Genomic DNA, 22,554 nt, shown 5'->3' on the forward strand with positions numbered 1-22,554 from the left:
ACAACCCATGTGTAGTACGGTAGTATTCCAGACTGGACAACCCATGTGTAGTATGGTAGTACTTCAGACTGGACAACCCATGTGTAGTATGGTAGTACTTCAGACTGGACAACCCATGTGTAGTACGGTAGTATTCCAGACTGGACAACCCATGTGTAGTATGGTAGTACTTCAGACTGGACAACCCATGTGTAGTATGGTAGTACTTCAGACTGGACAACCCATGTGTAGTATGGTAGTATTCCAGACTGGACAGCAGATCTGTGAGTGAATGCACAACACCAACAATTAAAAGTAATCAACACTTCTGTTGCTTTACACCAAGTGTAACAGATTGTTTCTCCTCGTCATTTAGATCACTGGACAAGTAATTGTCTGCTCTGCTTAATCGCAGGAATTCTCAAACAGAAGATTGTGTGTGTGTGTGTAATTAATCCGTTGGGCCACCGTCCGGAGGCTCTAGCGTGGCATATTCTCACATTAGCAGAGAAATGAGATTCCTGCTCCATTAAGGAGCTTATGACCCACAGTAACTAAATCGCCAGCAGAGAGAGAAAGTGCAAAGGGAAGTATACGGAAAGTATTCAACCCCCTTGACTTTTTCCACATTTTGTTAGGTTACAGCCTTATTCTAAAATTGCTTAAATCATTTTTTCCCCTCATCAATCTACACACAATACCCCACAATGACAAAGCAAAAAGAGGTTTTTAATTTTTTTTGCTAATTTATAACATTTACATAAGTATTCAGACCCTTTACTCAGTACTTTGTTGAAGCACGTTTGGCAGCAATTACAGCCTCAAGTCTTCTTGGGGGGGACACTACAAGCTTGGCACACCTGTATTTGGGGAGTTTCTCCCATTCTTCTCTGCAGATCCTCTCAAGATTTGTCAGTTTGGATGGGGAGCGTTGCTGCACAGCTATTTTCAGGTCTCTCAAGAGATGTTTGATCGGGTTCAAGTCCGGACTCTGGCTGGGCCACTCATGGACATTCAGAGGCTTGTCCAGAAGCAATTCCTGCATTGTCTTGGCTGTGTTCTTAGTGTCATTGTCCTGTTGGAAGGTGAACCTTCACCCCAGTCTGAAGTCCTGAGCGCTCTGGAGCAGGTTTTCATTAAAGATCTCTCTATACTTTGATCTGTTTATATTTTCCTCGATCCTGACTAGTCTCCCAGTCCCTTGCGCTGAAAAACATCCCTACAGCATGTTGCTGCCACCACCATGTTTCACCGTAGGGATGGTGCCATGTTTCCTCCAGACATCTCAAAGATGATCAATGGAAACAGGATGCACCTGAGCTCAATTTCGAGTCTCATAGCAAGGGGTCTGAATACTTATTTAAATAAGGTATTTCTGTTTTTGCTTTGTCATTATGGGGTATTCTGGGTAGATTGCTGAGGATTTATATTTATTTAATCCATTTTAGAATAAGGCTGTAACGTAACAAAATGTGGAATAAGTCAAGGAGTCTGAATACTTTCCGAAGACACTGTACATGTCGTCAGGGTTAGGGAGTAACTGATTACATGTTTTTATTTTTTATTTTTTTATTTCACCTTTATTTAACCAGGTAGGCAAGTTGAGAACAAGTTCTCATTTACAATTGCGACCTGGCCAAGATAAAGCAAAGCAGTTCGACACATACAACAACACAGAGTTACACATGGAATAAAACAAACATACAGTCAATAATACAGTAGAAAAATAAGTCTATATACAATGTGAGCAAATGAGGTGAGATAAGGGAGGTAATGGCAAAAAAATGCCATGGTGGCAAAGTAAATACAATATAGAAAGTAAAACACTGGAATGGTAGATTTGTAGTGGAAAATAAGCTGTGCTCCCAAGGGACACACTATAACTAGTCTCCACTACATCACACAGCTCAACTGTTGTTTTCTGTGTTTGTGTGTGTGTGTGCGTGTGTGTGAATATAGAACATAAACACGCCTCCGGCAAGTGTTAAACAAATTAGAAAATTACAGAAAACCAAAAGAACTTATGAACAGATGGGGAATTGATCCCCTGTTCTCTCCTCTCCATCTCCTCTCCATGCCTCACTCCAATCCACCTCTTCCCTCTCTCCATCTGCAGAAACAACTGAATCTCCCACGGTTTGGTTCTGGAAAAAGATTTTCTCCCATAAAACACCGGAGTTGGCTGGAGAACAGAGCTGGCAGCTGAAGCAGGAAAGCGATAGGAGTTCAATGAAAAAAGTCAGAGGCGCAAGTATACTGTTTGTGTGTCAGAGGATAGATCTGAGATTCCCCTGCAGTTGGATAGGGAATGAGGGATTGAGGGAGTTTGGATTTGTCATGGATCAGCAGATTCTGATTCTGGACTTGTGTCTAAATGTTACACAGTTTGGGAGTTAATTTGTCTTCCCTAAATAGTTGGCTGCCATTAAATAGAGTATAATGCAATACACACTACAGTTTAAAAGTCTGGGGTCACTTAGAAATGTCCTTGTTTTTTAAAGAAAAGCACATTTTTTGTCAATTAAAATAACATAAAATTTATCAGAAATAAAGTGTAGACATTGTTAATGTTGTAAATGACTATTGTAGCTGGAAACGGCTTATTTGTAATGGAATATCTACATAGGCATACAGAGGACCATTATCAGCAACCATCACTCCTGTGTTCCAATGGCACGTTGTGTTAACTAATCCAAGTTTATCCTTTTCAAAGTCTAATTGATCATTAGAAAACCATTTTGCAATTATTTTAGCACAGCTGAAAACTGTTGTTCTGATTAAATAAGCAATAAAACTGGCCTTCTTTAGACTAGTTGAGTATCTGGAGCATCAGCATTTGTGGGTCCGATTACAGGCTCAAAATGGCCAGAAACAAAGACCTTTCTTCTGAAACTCGTTAGTCTATTCTTGTTCTGAGAAATGAAGGCTATTCCATGCGAGAAATTGCCAAGAAACTGAAGATCTCGTACAACGCTGTGTGCTACTCCCTTCACAGAACAACGCAAACTGGCTCTGACCAGCATAGAAAGAGGAATGGGAGGCCCTGGTGCACAACTGAGCAAGAGGACAAGTACATTAGAGTGTCTAGTTTGAGAAACAGACACCTCAGAAGTCCTCAACTGGCAGCTTAATTAAATAGTACCCGCAAAACACCAGTCTCAACGTCAACAGTGAAGAGGCGACTCCGGGATACTGGCCTTCTAGGCAGAGTTCCTCTGTCCAGTGTCTGTGTTCTTTTGCCCATCTTAATCTTTACTTTTTTTTTGGCCAGTCTGAGATATGGCTTTTCTTTGCAACTCTGCCTAGAAGGTCAGCATCCCGGAGTCGCCTCTTCACTGTTGACATTGAGACTGGTGTTTTGCACATGCTATGTTGCAGAGGAAGAAATGGCCACCTGGGTCTGCTATATCCTCCATTTCTCTATTTTTTCCTCCCTACCTCCCCAGGACATCCTGCCTTTCACAGTGAGGTTCGTCGGATGAGTAGGAGAGGGGCAGAGGAGGAGGTGAAGAAGGAGGTGGGGGAGGAGGAGGAGAACAGTAACGCTAAACCTCTGCTTAGGGCTTAACACAGCACATCACACCACAACCCAACGGCAGGGTCTTGAACCAGCCTGTAGCTTTAAAGAGGCATTTCCCAGCGAGAATGTGTCACTGAATGTTGTTGAGTTGACATTTTCACAGCCTGATGTAGGAATGTGTGAACACAGGGGTGCCTTCTCAGAAGGGTGTATGTGTGTGTGTGCATGCCAGTGTGTGTGTGTCAGTGAAATTATTTCACGTACATTAATCTACTGTCATCATGAATCCATGGCTCACGCACGCACAGGGGTTAGCATACACACATGATTGCAAACACTCATACTCCATGAGAGAGAAAATGAGAGAATAGTAGGAGAGAGATAGTAGGAGAGGCAGGAGTTTCCCCTGGAACAAGAGAAAGGAAAGCAGACCTATTGGGTCAGAGAAGTGGAGAGGGAGGGAGGGGTCTACTCAGGAAATACCTGCTGGATCAAAACACACAGGGGAGGGAGAAGGAGGAGAGGAGGAAAAGAGGAGAGCAGAGAGGAGGGGGAAGGTGAAAATCAGCTCCAGACTGGTTGTGGAATGTATTTGTGAGGCAGATATAATCCCCTTCTCTTCCTTTCTCCCTTTCTCCTTCATTCCCCGTTTTCCAAAGACAAGCAGTCCTGTCTGTGCCAGATACAGTTTTACAGTTCCTTGTTGGTGAGAGGTTCTGTATGTCTGATCACTCTTTACAACTGATACAGGATATCTCCATCCTCTAGCATGTGTGTTTATGTTTGTCTGTGTGAGTGTGTATGTGTATGTGTGCGAGCGTGTGTGTGTTTGTGTGTGAGCGTGTGTGTGTGTGTTTGTGTGTGTGTGTGGGAGCGTGTGTGTGTGTGTGTGTGTGAGCATGCGTGCTTGTGAGAATTTATTCCAGTGTGTATGTTGCTGTATGTGTCAGTCCCTCTCCTGCCCGTTGCTATGACAACAGCCTTAGTAGCTCTGTGATCCCTCTATGGGTTGGTCTGGTGGGGCCTGACAGTGTCAACTGCACATGGGACAGGTGGAATGAGTCAGGAAGACTAATTGCTCCCTGAGAGCACCGTGTGCAGATTCAGACATGGTGGAGCAAATACTAATTATCAATTATGCTGCGTCAGAGCTGGTCACACACACACACACACACACACACACACATGCAAAGTGTGTGTGTTTTTTATGTCCTGAAACTACTAAAGAGGCTTTTGTCTCTGCAATAGGTAGAAACACTGTTATTTATCATAGAGAGTCAATGGCCTACTAACACACCACACACACACACACACACACACACACACACACACACACACACACACACACACACACACACACACACACACACACACACACACACACACACACACACACACACACACATAATGTCCCCAAATATGGGTCATAGGTTACGTGATAAACTGTAAAACCAACTGTTTAGGATCTGAGCACACAACACTTTTCTGTAACACTTTTTTCCCCTTTTTATCTTGATTATGATCTTGTCTCATTGCTGCAACTCACCAACGGGCTCGGGAGAGGCAAAGGTCAAGTCATGCATCCTCCGAAACATGACCCACCAAACAACGCTTCTTACCCGGAAGCCAGCTGCACAAATGTGTCATAGGAAACCATAGTCAGACTGCAGGCACCCGGAACGCCACAAGGAGTCGCTAGAGTGCAATGGGCCAATTGTGCATCGCCCTATGGGACTCCTGGTGGTCACGGCCGGTAATGACACAGCCTGGGACCGCAACACTGCGATACAGTGCCACTCGGGAGGCCTGTAACACTTTTTAATACTGATGAGGGATTAGTGTTTTTTTAAGGTCGGTTCGGTTTCAGTTAGATTATTAAAAAAATATTATAATAAAAATGATATTTTAAAAAAATAATAATTGTCTCTGTCAAGTCCACATATTATTTTGTTTTTATTTGATGACTATTTGGCATTCCTTAAAGTCATCATCTCCTCTCTGATGAAGCAGTATCAGCGAGACAACGTTACTCCCCATACTGTACTGTCTTTAGTCACCCTATTTAGCTAGGCTAGCCTGCCTAAGTATGCTGCAGAACTGTCTGATGAAATCATTTCCCTAGTTATTCAAAGTAGATAAGGCATACTTTCAGGAACTGCATATCCCTCTCCCTCATGCGGTATGTGTGTCTCTAACCTAACGTAGCAGGGGTAAGTGTATTCATCTCTGTGTGAGCATGAAAAACAGGCGCAACAGTCAATGTAGTTAATTACCACTTTTCTGCATTGAACTAGGTTGAATATTTGCTTAATGAAAACTACAACTCCCTCCCACATGGTTCTTGACTTGAGTTTTGTTGTGAAATATTTGATTTCTCTCTAGAGAAACTGCGCATTGGGCTCACAAAAAGAACCTAAATGAAATAGTTGTTCTTGGTTAAACACAAGAACACGTTTATTCAGCCCATGCCGTTTAACTTTTAAACACTAAACACTGGGGGTGTTGTTTTAACACTATAACCTCTCAAGGGAATTTGAGAGATACCCACCCATGACAGTGTTTGTTTATGACCACATATTATACATTTCATAAGCCATTAGTTATGACCTAGTTATTCTTGACATTGTGGTTTGAAAATTCTGGCTCTTGGACCACATCAATCACAATACATTTGTTTGTGAAGTGATTAGTGACCCTTACCAGAATCCATACAGAGATAGAACATCCAAGGACTTTAGTATGCTATAACTTAGAGTGACTGCTATGGTAATAGGTTTACACAGCAATACTACCTAAACCATATAAACTAGAACAACCATCTCAGTAACGGCTGCCATAAATCCAACCCCTCACAGATTGGATTAGTTTAGAAAAATGTAGGTTATTTATCTTTGTATAGTATAAGATCAATGAATCAATCAATGTGCATGAGGAAACATAGATATTAAAACAAACTTTTCTAAAAACCAATCTGCAACAAAGCATGCTGGGAAATATGATAATGACGGCCCTCCCACATCTTGCTCACTCAGAGATGGAAGTTTAACTCAACACAGTCTAGTTACAACACCATGCGATTTAAAATATTTTTTCTGTTCAGTTGTACTGAAATGTAGCTCAGGACGGTGAGAGACATTCATAACACTGATTTGAATTAAAGGCATGGAAAGTCATATCAATTTCTAATGACTAAATGCACTCTAAACAGTACGATGGGAAAGAAAGCACTAGTGTTTAAAACCTGAACTATCATGACATTTCAGGATATGAAGCTGACTATCATATTTAACCTTGCATTCTAAACGCCTGTGTTCAAGACGAGAACACTTACTGGCGAATCTAAATGCCTAATGCTTAAGTTTTAAACACTGACATTTAGGTTATAAACGTGTCACGTTTCATGGTTTTACAGTGTATGAAAGTATGACTGTGGCTGTATTCCAGTCCATGTTAATACTATGTGAGTGAATGAGAAAACCTAGTTCTCTCACTACATGCAACCCACCTTCCCCATCACACCAAAAGCTTGCCCACAACACCAGATTCTGTCTCCTACTTCAGATTTAACCCACTGTGCACTGTGTAGCCCTATCGCCTTTATCATACACCTTGTTACTTACACTCCAAGTTAGTGTTAACCCCTTTACCCCTCTCATTCTGCCCTTCATTTAACCCCTTGTAACTTACTGTATATAATAGTATTGTACTGTATTAGTGCCCCAGTTTAGAGTCCCCTCTGTTCTAACCTCTTGATCCTCAACAGCATCAGGTTTACTGCATAATTCCCTTGAGTTTGAAGCTTATTTCAACCCCTCCTCTCACACAATGTACATGTTTCAATGCACGGCACACACCTGTGTGTGTGTGAGAGAGGTGTATCCTACCTGGTACAGTGGCCTGGGCACACACCTGTGTGTGTGTGTGAGGTGCAGTGCGCGGAGGTGTCTGAGAGCTGAGGAGGTGAAGGTCCACAGCAGACTCTGGCGTGTGAACACCACGTCCTCCAGACGCAGCAGAACCGCCTCCATTATATAAACACACAGGTCGCTATGCACAAGATAACAGGTACACCTCAGAGATACATCTCCACAGGTAAAACTCAGGACCAGAGAACAGGTAGGTATCCACAGAACAGGCTAAAAAGGCCATCTTTCCTCTCTCGTCTCTCTAGGAATCCAACCATCTGATCACTCCGTACAGGGATGTCACTGCAATCCTGTGTCGATATCCCACTCAGCTAGAAGACTTCCCAATGGCTCTCCTCTCTTCCTCTCTTCTCTCCTAACTGAAGAAACCCTGAGAGTCGAAGTCCGGGTGAGAAAAACACAAACATTCCCACCGCCCGTTACTTTCTCTCTGTCTCCGTCTCTCTTTAAAGCGACACAGTCAGTCCCAGAGCATTCCAGCCTAAAGCCAGACAGAAAGACAGACAGATGGACAAATGGAGGGAGATGGAGACTCACTAAACGAGTGACAGGGACTTACACGCTCCACACCTCCACTCAGCCATGGGCCAGATCAGAAACCTTATCTCCTACTCATTTTACCAAAGTCCAGCACACACACGCACACACACACACACACACACACACACACACACACACACACACACACACACACACACACACACACACACACACACACACACACACACACACACACACACACACACACACACACACACACACACACACACACACACAAACAGCCAGCAGAGTCACTGACGTCCTGTCTCCAGAGGGATGATGAATGTATTTTCTCTCAGCTCTGGGAGTCAGGCCAGAATACAGAGTTTTTAAAAAGGGACCATAATTCCCAGGACATTGTGTGGCCTGATATGACCTCTCTGAGTCTGGAAGAGCTGCATGCCCCACCCCCCCATCTTGCGTAGGTCTATGTCAAACCGCACCAATCGCCTCAATACCTTTCCATGATGCTTAATGTTTGGTTAATCTTAAACATCCAAAGTAACACAAATGCAGCTTCATTTCTCCTTCAGGCCCATTGAAATACAGTAGATATATGTGCTGTCTTCCCTCTTCCCCAGCAGTCCAACAGAAAGCCTTGATCAATGCAGCAGTGTGAGTTCAATAAGACCGAAGACACACACACACACACACACACACACACACACACACACACACACACACACACACACACACACACACACACACACACACACACACACACACACACACACACACACACACACACACACACACAATAGGGGCATAGTGAATAGGCTGGGATGGACTGGACTGATTCATGGTGGGGTGGTGCTGGGGAGATGGGGGTGTTATTGACGCAAGGGTGCAGCAGTGGTGTGTGTGTGTGAGTGTGTAGTTCAATAACTCCTGTATGTCTCTGACACTATTAACCCCCCCCCCCACGGGTACAGTAATACCATAGTCAGTGGGATGTTGACCTAAACAACTCAGTTGTGTCAGGGTTTAGGCCTATACACGTATTTTATACGTATGTGTGGATACACGTATGTGTGGATGCAGCTGTTGATCTGTGTTATTTCACAGCAGTATAGGGTCACACTGTATTTGGATAGTCCGGATAGTCCATCTGTAGATGCTCTACAGATGGTTATACTATCAACAAACTATCTGTTGATAAGCAACTGCTTTCTAAGGTTAGGTTTAGGTTGAGAATAAGGGTTAAGGTAAAAGTTAGGGTTAGGGCGAGAATAAGGGTTAGGGTAAAAGTTAGGGTTAGGTTTAGAATAAGGGTTAGGGTAAATGTTAGGGTTAGGTTAAGAATAAGGGTTAGGGTAAAAGTTAGGTTTAGGTTTAGAATAAGGGTTAGGGTAAAAGTTAGGGTTAGGTTTAGAATAAGGGTTAGGGTAAAAGTTAGGTTTAGGTTTAGAATAAGGGTTAGGGTAAATGTTAGGGTTCGGTTTAGAATAAGGGTAAAAGTTAGGTTTAGGTTTAGAATAAGGGTTAGGGTAAATGTTAGGGTTAGGTTTAGAATAAGGGTTAGGGTAAAAGTTAGGGTTAGGGCTAGAATAAGGGTTAGGGTAAAAGTTAGGTTTAGGTTTAGAATAAGGGTTAGGGTAAAAGTTAGGTTTAGGTTTAGAATAAGGGTTAGGGTAAAAGTTAGGGTTAGGTTTAGAATAAGGGTTAGGGTAAAAGTTAGGGTTAGGTTTAGAATAAGGGTTAGGGTAAAAGTTAGGGTTAGGTTTAGAATAAGGGTTAGGGTAAATGTTAGGGTTAGGTTTAGAATAAGGGTTAGGGTAAATGTTAGGGTTAGCTTTAGAATAAGGGTTAGGGTAAATGTTAGGGTTAGCTTTAGAATAAGGGTTAGGGTAAAAGTTAGTGTTAGCTTTAGAATAAGGGTTAGGGTAAAAGTTAGGGTTAGGGCTAGGGTAAGTAGATCGTTAGTTGAAATGTTACCGATAGTCTGTAGATAGTTCATCTATAGATGCTCCACAGATGGACTATCTACACAAAGTGTTACCCAGTATAGCAATAGAAACTTTTAGAGAACCAGGCCTCATCCTGCCCAGTATCAGACGGTCTTGAGAACTCGACTTTTCTCTGGATTGTTTGACATTCCAGGCGTGTGAGTGTTCCACTTTTTCCACGGCCGAGTACTGACTGTTACTGTGGGGTCAACAGAAGGTCAGCTCTCACTAATTGTAATTTAAAACATGTGTAAATATTTGTTGTGTGCGCGTTCCCTGGATATTGTGTGTACAGTGTCCTATGGAATCCTGGGAAAGTTCATGGAATACTCCTCATGTAAACAATCAGCACCAGAGTGTGAAATGACCGTTACCATTGCAACAGAAAAGACTATCGTAACCATAGTGATAGAACAGAGGGGTTAGACAGTTTGGGATATTAAACTTTGCCAGACCCTGTGAGGGTGAGAAGGAATGGACAGGCAGACTGATACTGAATGTGATTCAAAAAAGCTACTGTAGCAAGGTCTGGTACCCAGTAACACACACACACACACACACACACACACACACACACACACACACACACACACACACACACACACACACACACACACACACACACACACACACACACACACACACACACACACACACACACACACACACACACACACACACGAGGCGTCTCCTAGGAGATCAACGTTATCCAGAAAAACATTTGTCCGTCCTTCCCCTCTTTTCCTCTCTTTCTTTCTTTCTTTCTTTCTTTCTTTCTTTCTTTCTTTCTTTCTTTCTTTCTTTCTTTCTTTCTTTCTTTCTTTCTTTCTTTCTTTCTTTCTTTCTTTCTTTCTTTCTTTATCTCCCTCTTCCTCTCTGTCTCCCCCACTCTCTCTCCCTATCTCTCTTTGTGTTCTTAGTTTTGTAGAGAAGCGGTGGATTAACTGAGCAGCTTATCATGATAGTAGGAAGTAATCCTCTCTGAATCAATACCTGAGTGATCCGATCAACCATTATTTGGTTGATACTTGATTGAGTTTTCAAAAACGGTGAAATCAACTTGTGAAGGTCTGGAAGAATTATGAGGAAGAACGATAGAGAAAGAGTAAACAAGAACAGACAGAAATAGATGGAAGTGTAGGCGATAGACAGATGAATAAAGAAAAATATGGAATACAAATATAAAGTTAGAGAGTGACGAAAAGAAATCCAGAGAGATGTTTAAGGATAAGAAAAGACAACAGATTCTTGAAAGAGGAGAACGAAGGGATTGGAGAACAAGAGAAAATGAGTGCATCTCCTCCTCATTGGTGTGTGGTTAACGAGGCGTGGCTTGTTCGGCTGTGTCATAACCGTTGACCGTGTTCTTCCTGTAGACATCACTTAATTAACCACGACTCAGACAGACCGTCATCCATCACTAATAACATACCCAGACACAGAAATATACATCTGCATTAGGGAAGAGATATGGAGAAAGAGACAAAGAGCAAACCTTGGTTATAGTATTTGCATTGGAGGGGAGATACATTTACTTAAGACTTCTCACAAGTTTGGTATTGTTCACTAGATTTTCAAATAACAATGCTCCAAACTTCACTTCCTTTCAAACTAAAATGCTAAAACACACAGGGCTACACGTACAGTACACTCTTAGAAAAAGGGGTTTCAGAAGGGTTCTTCCACTGTCCCCATAGTCCCAGTTGGTATTAAATAGAACGTTGCAGCCCCACCTGCCTGTGGAGAAAACAACTCGTGGTTACCTTGGATACCCAATTGGCTCACAGGAAAAATTGTCTCACCCAGCAAAAATTGGCTCACCCAATTGGCTCACCCAATTTTCTTCTTGTCTGCTTGTTTTAGTCAGTTACAAAACTAAATTTAAGAAAAGTACATGTCTGAAGATTACTTTTCAACATTAACCACGTGAGTGAGTGCTATCTAGCTAAATTACCAACCAGAACATTAAGCTAGCCAAGACCAACAACACAAACAAACGGACTATAAAGCTACATGTAGTGAGAGGAGTTACAAACGGACTGTGCTAAATGAGTTAAATGTCTTACCTCTGATGAAACACACATACTGTAGCTACATATAGCCTACTTGGACACCGGGTCCCCACAATTTACCACTCTGCCACATCGAATAACCTGAAGCCACAAGGTTCTTCTCGCAGGCTCTACTTCCTTACGTTGTAGCATTGCAAACCGTAGGTTGGGATTTTTGACCTGGTTACATGTACATTGAACAACACAGCAGCTTTTCGGCATTTTTGGTTATTTTTTAATAACAAAAAATCTATGACAAAGTTGGCTTTTTTACAATTGGGGTCAATAGGAAAGAATGTTTGTTTTCCTCAATTTGTGGCCCTGGTCAAGGGGAATTCCTTCCTTTTTATTGACATGAATACTGACTCGGAGTAAAGGAGAACCCTTTTTGGTTCCAGGAAGAACTCTTTTGGGTTTCAAGTAGAACCCTCTGTGGAAAGGGTTACATGGAACTCAAAAGGGTTCTTCAAAGGGTTCTCCTGTGGGGACAGCCAAAGAACCCTTTAAAGTTTTCTAGATAGCACACCTTTTATTAAAGAGTGTATAGCATCACATTTAACCCCTTTCAGGGCTTTCAGCTTCAGAGAAGATCTAAAGTAATCCAACTGAGCTTCAGAGTTTCACTGTTTGTATTGATACTCTTTAGCATTATGTAATGGAAAATGAACTGGAGGATCCCATACAGTAGTTATCTAATAGGACAAGGAAGTACAGGAGAGAGATGCAGCTGTGGCTGGTTCATCTGGAGCTGACAGACAGATGAAAGTAGACAAAGCAGGGCGGATGCTCCAGTCAGTCAGGTAATGAACAGGTAAAGTAAACAACACCGCTGATTGAATACTCTGCCTTTGAAACAAGAAAGCCGATTGATGCATTGTCAGTGAATAGAAGTCTTGCAGCAGCATGTAGGCCTATGTTGAAATGTCTCTAAAAGCATCAGTTCCGTGTGGCTCAGTTGGTAGAGCATGGTGTTTGCAACGCCAGGGTTGTGGGTTCGATTCCCACGGGGGACCAGTATGGAGAAAAAAAAATGTATGAAATGTATGCATGTAACTACTGTAACTTGCTCTGGATCAGAGTAGTCATATAGTCAAATGCTTGGCCAAGCTTTTCACACTTAAATACCTTGCACGCATACACACACAAACTGCCGTACATGGTGGGAGGAGAGTTGCAGTGGCCTTCTCCACACAAAAAAAGCCAATTACTGAAGCTCAACCCTAGTGTGTGTGTCTGACACAGCTATCAGCACAGGAATGAGAGGCTTAGATTGAGAATACAATCAGAGAGAGAGAGAGACCCCCTCTGTATGTGATTCTGTGAATCTTCATCTCTCTATTAATGGAGATGGGGAGGTCTGATTCTGCTTCGGGGTAGGAGTGTGTGTGTGTGTGTGTGTGTGTGTGTGTGTGTGTGTGTGTGTGTGTGTGCGCGTGTGTACTTCAAAATAATCAATCAGCGCAAAGCAGCATGAAAATAATAATCTGTCTGTGTGACAGTGATGGCTCTGTTTTTACCTTGTCACAACAACCAATCAAACAGCACTTCAAAACAAAGCACATTCCAACAGAGAGACAGAAGATGGTTAGGACTGAAGCCTGTAATATTGGCTCTGTGGTGTACTAATGTAACTAACAAAATGAACCATGCTAACTAGTAACATTATCACTGTAAGGAAAGAGTTTGAGTGTCTTATTGTAAAATGTGACACTTCATGTAACAAGGATTGTACTTTCTAGTAGCTTCCCTATATGATTATGTAGGAATGAGGCCTGTCAACTACGCCATGTTTCCTGTGTATTGGTGTGACGGTTATAGCATTAAACACTTCCTGTGTACTAATATAAAGGTTAAGTCTCTCTCTCTCTCTCTCTCTCTCTCTCTCTCTCTCTCTCTCTCTCTCTCTCTCTCTCTCTCTCTCTCTCTCTCTCTCTCTCCACACATCAAAGCTTCTTCTGCATTTAGGTCACCCTGTGTTTTGGTGTGTGCGTGTATGTGTGTGTTTGTATGTGTGTGTTTGTATGTTGTGTGTGTGTGCGTGTGTGTGTGTGTGTCTGCAGGCTTCAGCTAGAAACTAACAGCTCACTGAACGGCTCCTGTCATTTTAAGTGAATCCTGGAGGAAAAACCTATTACATTCACAACAATAAAGCATGTGAATCAACCTAAACTACGGTAGGCTTAAATCACATCACTCCAAACAGGATACACAACCACTAACCTGAACAACCAACCACTTCTAATGAAAACCAAGAGAAACATGTATCAGCTCTCTTCTGATTTCAAATGCTCTTTAGATGACACCTCAGGGACAGGTGTTTGTTGTCCATAGTAGATATTTCAGCCTTGTGCCCTATATCCACGTGATCAGACCTCTGTGATCGAAACCACAGCGAAAGGTTTTGGTTGGCCACAGCGTTACAAGACCCTTCTCCTATCTTTATGTAAATCCTCCTTTATTGGATTACGCAAGCAGTTCCCTAACATTTATGACCCACATGCAGTCTTTAAATGTTTCATGTGGCCTTGAAACTAAACAGCACTGTGTCTCTGCCACCAGAGGGCCAGCTGTTTGGGACCCAGCGAAAGGTTCTGGTTGGCACTCCTCTACCATAGAACCAGGGTTGGGGAGTAACAGATTACGTGTAAGGGATTACAAAAAAAATGGTAACAATAATCCTGTTAAATTACCAGCTAAAATATTGTAATCCGATTACAGGCTACAGTCCAAGCTACAGTGGCAAGAAAAAGTATGTGAACCCATTGGAAATACCTGGATTTCTGCATAAATTGGTCATAAAATGTGATCTGATCTTCGTCTAGGTCACAACAATTGACAAAAACAGTCTGCTTGAACTAATAACACACAAACAATTATACGTTTTCATGTCTTTATTGAACATACCGTGTAAACATTCACAGTGCATGGTGGAAAAAGCATGTGAACCCATTTTATAACTGGTTGACTCTCCTTTGGCAGCAATAACCTCAACCAAACGTTTTCTGTAGTTGCGGATCAGACCTGCACAACGGTCAGGAGGAATTTTGGACCATTCTCCTTTAAAAAATTGTTTCAGTTCAGCAATATTCTTGGGATGTCTGGTGTGAACTGCTCTCTTGAGGTCATGCCACAGCATCTCAATCGGGTTGAGGTCAAGACTCTGACTGGGCCACTCCAGAAGGTGTATTTGTTTTCTGTTGAAGACATTCTGTTGTTGATTTACTTCTGTGTTTTGGGTCGTTGTCCTGTTGCATCAACCAACTTCTATTGCGCTTCAATTGGCGGACAGATAGCCTAACATTCTCCTGCAAAATGTCTTGACAAACTTGGGAATTCATTTTTTTCCGTCGATGACAGCAAGCTGTCCAGGCCCTGAGGCAGCAAAGCAGCCTCAAACCATGATGCTCCCTCCACCATATTTTACAGTTGGTGTCACGTCCTGACCAGTAAAGGGGCTGTTTGTTATTGTAGTTTGGTCAGGGCATGGCAGGGGCTGTTTGTTTAGGGTGTTTCGGGGTTGTTTGGGTTATGTTCTATGTTAGTGTATTTCTATGTTATTTCTAGTTGGTCTATTTCTATGTGGTGTTTATTGGGTTGACCTTCAATTGGAGGCAGCTGCTTCTCGTTGCCTCTGATTGAAGGTCCTATTTATAGGGGTGTTTGTTCTATGGGGGTTTGTGGGTAGTAATTTCCTGGTTTAGTGTTAGTTGCACCTGACGGGACTGTTTGGAGTCGTTTGTTTTGTATACGTGTTTATTTTGTTTTTCCTTCTTCAAATAAAAAAAGAAGATGAGTATACATTTTCCCGCTGCATTTTGGTCCACTCCATAACACAATCGTGACAGTTGGGGTGAGGTTTTGATGTTGGTGTGCTGTACCTTTTTTCTCCACACATAGTGTTGTGTGTTCCTTCCAAACAACTCAACTGTAGTTTCATCTGTCCACAGAATATTTTGCCAGTAGAGTTGTGGAACATCAAGGTGCACTTTTGCAAACTTCAGATGTGCAGCAATGTTTGTTTTTGGACAGCAGTGGCTTCTTCCGTGATGTCCTCCCATGAACACCATTCTTGTTTAGTGTTTTATGTATCGTATCCTCGTCAACAGAGATGTTAGCATGTTCCAGAGATTTCTGTAAGTCTTTAGCTAACATTCTAAGATTCTTCTTAACCTCATTGAGCATTCTGCGCTGTGCTCTTGCAGTCATCTTTGCAGGACGGCCACTCCTAGGGAGAGTAGCAACAGAGCTGAAGTTTCTCCATTTACAAACAATTTGTCTTACTGCGGACTGATGAACATCAAGGCTTTTAGAGATACTTTTGTAACCCTTTCCAGCTTTATGCAAGTCAACAATTCTTAATCTTAGGTCTTCTGATGTCTTGGTTCACATCAGGTAATGCTTCTTGTGAATAGCAAACTCAAATTTTGCGAATGTTTTTATAGGGCAAGGCAGCTCTAACCAACATCTCCAATCTCGTCTCATTGATTGGACTCCAGGTTAACTGGCTCCTGACTCCAATTAGCTTTTGGAGAAGTCATTAACCTAAGGGTTCACATACTTTTTCCAACCTACACTGTGAATGTTTAAATTATGTATTCAATATCGACAAGAAAAATGCAATAATTTGTGTGTTATTAGTTTAAGCACACTATGTTTGTCTATTGTTGTGACTTAGATGAAGATCAGATCAAATTTGATGACCAATTTATGTAGGAATCCAGTTCACTCCAAAGGGTTCACATATTTTTTCTTGCAACTCTTCCAATGGTGCGACTGCTGTCGGCATCCAAAGATTATCCAACTTGAGTAACGCTTGGAGGTAAGGATGATAGCAGTGGTGTAGTCTATGGCGATACGGATATCACTTATTATTGACATCTACATAGCGCATTGATGTGAATCACACTGTTGCTTCCTCATTTAGCTATTTGCGCCTAACGGATTGTGGTTGTTGTGGATGGCTGTTCACAAATCTGAATGTGTATTTGAACCCAATAATGATTGAAATCAAGAAGTTTAAGCTGCCAATCAATCATTGTTTTTGAAACCAGTGGACAGCCAGTGAAAAATGTGACTCTTGCAACAGCTGCATAGTGCGGATCCAAGACTATGGAACAAAAGTGAGGCTTTTATTGCTCAATCGAATTCCTGCTGATAAATAAAACAAATCCATAGGCCTAATGGACACATGCTCAAACTCACACACTTTTGATAGACTTAAAGGGGCAATCTGTAGTTGCTACATACCTTTTTGGATTATATATATTCTTGAAGAATATAAATTATAAATGCCTCATGAGCTGTCACACTCCATGACAACCCAAAATATAAGCTAGTTTTTCTCCAATGTTTGTAAATATTGTAAATGCAAACAAACACTGTATAGCCTCATAACATGGTTAAAACAATCATTTTGATATCATGGATGGTTAGTCCTTGAATCCATAGCTCTGTCTAATAATCTGAAAGTGGTTACATTTCTCCAGGCCCATCCCTCAGCTTTTTACCAAAACAGAGGCCGTTTTGTTATTGTTTCATCTGTGGATTTGCCCTTCAAACAGCTGTCACCAAAAAAAGGTTAAAAAAAGGCCTATAGCAAATGCAGCATATGGCATTCTTTTTTCACATGTAGTGCTCAACGCATGCCATTCAATGAGCGCTGCACTTATTTTTCAACTCGAATCAATGAATCATCAATCATTCCTCCATGATAACAAAATCATAAACAACAAAGTAGGGCTGGCTAATTTGTTTTGCGGTCATGCTCAGGTAAAACAATTTGGCTTATCTATACTTCCATATTTCCAATTCCTATTCATGAATATCAAGGGCTATAACATTTATCGGAATGACTGGAATTCTGAAAGACTTTGGTTTTTAATGTAATCGTATTATTATATGTAGTAGGAAGCGATGGGTTAGAAGAAGCCTACATAACCGACCCATAAAGTAAAATGTAACATCCATATATGGCCAGCTATGTAAAATGTAACATTGATCTTTCCTGCAATAGATGTCGTTCAATTGGTAAGAGACATGTTTGTATTCTTCTAATGCCTTTAAAGGGGAAAGTAATCAAAAAGTAACTGAATGTAATCAGATTATGTTACTGAGTTTGGGTACTCCAAAAGTTACATTTCTGACTACAATTGTGGACAGGTAACTAGTAACTGTAACGGATTACATTTAGAAAGTAACCTACCTAACCCTGCATAGAACCATAGCCTGAGAGCATATCCTCTGGAAGAGCTGTCACTCTAAAGGTATGTAGTGTGTTAAAGCACACCCACACAGACTGCACTAAACTCTGATTCACTTTGTACCATTACTGTTTCAACATGAAATTAGGACTAACCCCTCTTTACCATAGCATGATGGGAATGTTATTATCACTCACACACGCAGGTGCATGCAACACACACTCATGCTGAAAACATGTTGGCTTAAGAGTTAGTGAGTCATGCAGCAGGTCAGAACATGTCCTGAGGTTTGACTGTGACAGTACCTCTGAATAGACCAGCCAGGTCACCCGTGATACAAGTCAGTATTCGACGTCCATCCAAGTCTGAGGACATTGCTAGATGACGTGGAAACCGGCCACTAGGGGAAACAGTGAGCACTGTTACCTTCATGTAGGTTTCAGTTTTGCTAGGGTGTTGTGGACGGTGATGGCGGATGGCGGGTGGGTGGAAGCATCTGCCTCTGGTTGCAAGTTGGAATCCAACGATATTTTGGTTTTAACCCTATGCCAAACATTAACCCTTACCTTAACCATTCTGAGTTAATGCCTAACCTTAGGATTTCAGAGTTAATGCCTAAACCTAACCTTAAACACTTACAAATTTGACATTTGCATCAACTTAGAAATGTGACTTTTGAGAAACATGGATGAAAGTCTAATTCTGAAGTGAGACTGTGAGAGCTGATTGGTAATAGACATACAGTACATTCCACTTAAACCAGATAAATGCAACACTTCAAATCAGAACAACAGGATCAAACTGAAAGTAAAAATGTGAAAAGTCCATTGACAGTCATAGCTGCCTAGCAGGCATGAGCTGTCCTCTGTGTGTAACTAGACAGGATAGGACATGGAGGATAATGATTAGCCATGGTATGCTAGGCTTGGCTATATACAGCTCTGTTACAGTATGGCAACAGTATGCTATCTAAATAAGTCAGTATGCCAATATCACACAAGCACATAGTAGATTGAGACCTCAATGACCTTCAAACTGGGTAAGAATTAGGATGGACAGGCAAGAGGTAGAGAGAGAGTGACAGAGAGACATTCATTGTCCACTCAGTGTGCAGTTTCAGATTAAAAGCTTTGCTCTTGCTTTGCTTTCCAACTCAATCTCCTACTGTCCCTGGATTAGCCAAGTAACCCATAAACCTCAACCACACACAATAAGCACAGCAAGACAGAGGAGAAAGAGGCAGAGAGTGAGAGAGAGGCAGAGAGTGGGAAGCAGTGAGAGATTGAAAGAGACAAGCAGGGAGCCTGACAGAGAGATGGAGAGACAGACAGAGAGAGGGAGACAGAGAGAGAGACAGACAGAGAGAGGGAGAGACAGACAGAGAGAGAGGGGGAGACTGAGACAGAGAGAGAGACAGACAGAGAGATGGAGAGACAGACAGAGAGAGAGGGGGAGACAGAGAGAGAGAGAGACAGACAGACAGAGTGAGAGACAGACAGAGAGAGGGAGAGACAGACAGAGAGAGGGAGAGACAGACAGAGAGAGAGAGAGACAGACAGACAGAGTGAGAGACAGACAGAGAGAGGGAGAGACAGACAGAGAGAGGGAGAGACAGACAGAGAGATGGAGAGACAGACAGAGAGAGAGGGAGAGACAGACAGAGAGAGAGAGGGAGAGACAGACAGAGAGAGAGGGAGAGACAGACAGAGAGAGAGGGGGAGACTGAGACAGAGAGAGAGACAGACAGAGAGATGGAGAGACAGACAGAGAGAGAGGGGGAGACAGAGAGAGAGAGAGAGAGAGAGAGAGACAGACAGAGTGAGAGAGAGACAGAGAGAGAGACAGACAGACAGAGAGAGGGAGAGACAGACAGAGAGATGGAGAGACAGACAGAGAGAGAGAGAGACAGAGAGAGAGACAGACAGACAGAGAGAGGGAGAGAGAGACAGAGAGAGAGGGAGAGACAGACAGAGTGAGAGAGAGAGAGACAGAGAGAGAGACAGACAGACAGACAGAGAGAGGGAGAGACAGACAGAGAGAGAGACAGACAGAGAGAGGGAGAGACAGACAGAGAGAGGGACAGAGGAGGGTGTAATCCAGTGTATCTTACCCTCTCTCCACTGTTCCTTCTTAACGTTCCCACCGGTAGTTTGAGCATGAGTCTGCGGGTCCTACCCGGGGTTACAGCCCCCTGCACCACCATGGCACGACCCTCAGTGTGTGTGTGTGTGTGTGTGTGTGTGTGTGTTAGTGTGTGAGTATGTGTGGAGAGAGAACGTCTATTCGCATCCAGCCTGGAAGCAGCTCTCGCGAGCTAGCGTGTGTTTGTGAGAGAGAGTGGGTATGAGTAGTCCCAGTCCTGTCTTCCCTCCTTCTCTCACTCCCTCTCTCCTCTGTTAGTCTTGGTGAGAGGAGAGTGTGTATCTCTCTGATTCAGAGAACTGCCCATTCTCCTCTGCTTAGCTACGCTCCACTCTGCTGCTCTTGCACACGGTGTGTGTGTGCTGGCGTGAGTAGGCCTATGTTTGTGAGGAGAGGGAGTGTGCTTTGTTTCTTTTCTCTCTCTTCCACTTCAGTCTGTCTCTATCCCGCCTTCTCTCTCTGTAGCCTGTGGGGTCTCTCTCTCTCTCTCTCTCTCTCTCTCTCTCTCTCTCGTCAGGGGCTTAACCAGGTCACTGGTTTAATGTGACGCTACGGTGGTTATTAGCATACGCACACTTGGTCACGTGATCACAAAGGAATAGTGAGTGTGCGTGGCAGGGAGGGGGGCGGGGGAGGGAGGTTGACACACACACACACACACACACACACAGACACACACACACACACACACACACACACACACACACACACACACACACACACACACACACACACACACACACACACACACACACACACACACAGTACAGTGGGTCACGTGGTACACCTCAAAAGGAATATGTGATGTTTTGCCATCTGGTGAGTGGATTATCTTTAAATCCCACATCCAGCTTTCACCCCTTCTATCTGGACTGGAGCACAGAGAGGGATACGCCTAAACACATGCACAAACGCACAAACGCACGCACACTTGAATGCACGGCCGCCAATAAGAAAGTACGTTTACAAAGGGCCAGGATCCCAAAGAGAGGGGAACGTCTTCAAAGCCGGTCACTAGGGGCAACAGTAAGCGCTTGGGTTTTGATGAGGTGTTGTGGACAGGGGTGGTGGATGGGCATCGTCCCATTTCTCTGGATCAGAAGGTTGTGTGTTCGATCATGGACACTGTTTTTTATTTTTAACCCTTAACCACTTGGAATAAGTGTCTTAACTTAACCCTTAACTAGTAAATTTGACATTTGGAGAAATAGAATGGTATAGGGCAGCAGCAGCAAGAAAACAGTTCGAAATTTGACGTTTGGAGCAACTTTGAAATTTGACGCTTTGAGAACGTGGATGAACATCTAATTTTGTTGTGAAACTGTGAGAGCTTGTTGGGCATAAAACCCATCTGTCCTGATAGGAAGGGAGTCCAGTGCTAAGCTTAAGCCATGGAGCGGTGTGGCCCTTGTCTGACCATCAGATCAATTGGCTGGGTTAGGGTTGACTTGAGTTACAGCTGGTTCTAGTGATCTACTGTAATTTTCTTATAATCACTCTGCACAGCTCAGCTTCCCTCAATTAGCTGGTCAATACTGCATCGGCAGGTGGTTAGTAAGAGTGTATTAACACACACATTTATTGCACGCACACACACGCAAACAGGACTGTTGGAGGTGGTTGGCGGACTACACTTGTATGAGTAACCTTGCCTGAGAGTTGAAGACCAGGGTTCAACACACACACACACTCTCTGATCCGACACATCCAGATTAAATGAGCAGCCATCTAAAAATCCCACCTCCCTGTAATTCACGGAATTAGAGGTGTTTGAAACACAACTTTTATGGACATTATATCGCACACACAAACGTACTCACAAATGTACACACACACACACACACACACACACACACAGACACAGACACACACAGTGGTTAAAGCTGTGCCAACCACACAGGAGAAAGTCATCTGCACTAGTAATCCCCACTAAACATCATTTATTCAATACTCTGGCTTACATCAGGAGTGTGTGTGTGTGTGTGTGTGTGTGTGTGTGTGTGTGTGTGTGTGTGTGTGTGTGTGTGTGTGTGTGTGTGTGTGTGTGTGTGTGTGTGTGTGTGTGTGTGTGTGTGTGTGTGTGTGTGTGTGTGTGTGTGTGTGTGTGTGTGTGTGTGTGTGTGTGTGTGTGTGTCCTACATAAGAAATATCAGTGGGCTATATATAACCCCACAGAGTGCAGGCAACATCCACGACTCAAACTGGAGGGAATGAAAGAGAAGATGAAAATAACTACTGATCGGTTTTCAG

At 42.8% G+C, this 22,554-nt stretch overlaps 1 protein-coding gene across 1 annotated transcript in view; it reads right to left on the reverse strand.

Moving 5' to 3' along the window:
• Window positions 1-20,714, reverse strand: part of LOC106561189 (FERM domain-containing protein 4A-like) — a 109,142-nt gene extending 88,428 nt beyond the window's left edge. The window contains 1 exon segment of the mRNA XM_045688230.1: window positions 20,273-20,714. Coding sequence (XP_045544186.1) covers window positions 20,273-20,365 — 93 coding nt within the window. The 5' untranslated portion in view covers window positions 20,366-20,714.
• Window positions 20,715-22,554: the final 1,840 nt, after the last annotated feature.

Source organism: Salmo salar, chromosome ssa10, assembly GCF_905237065.1.
Source record: "Salmo salar chromosome ssa10, Ssal_v3.1, whole genome shotgun sequence".
Taxonomy (NCBI): Eukaryota; Metazoa; Chordata; class Actinopteri; order Salmoniformes; family Salmonidae; genus Salmo; species Salmo salar.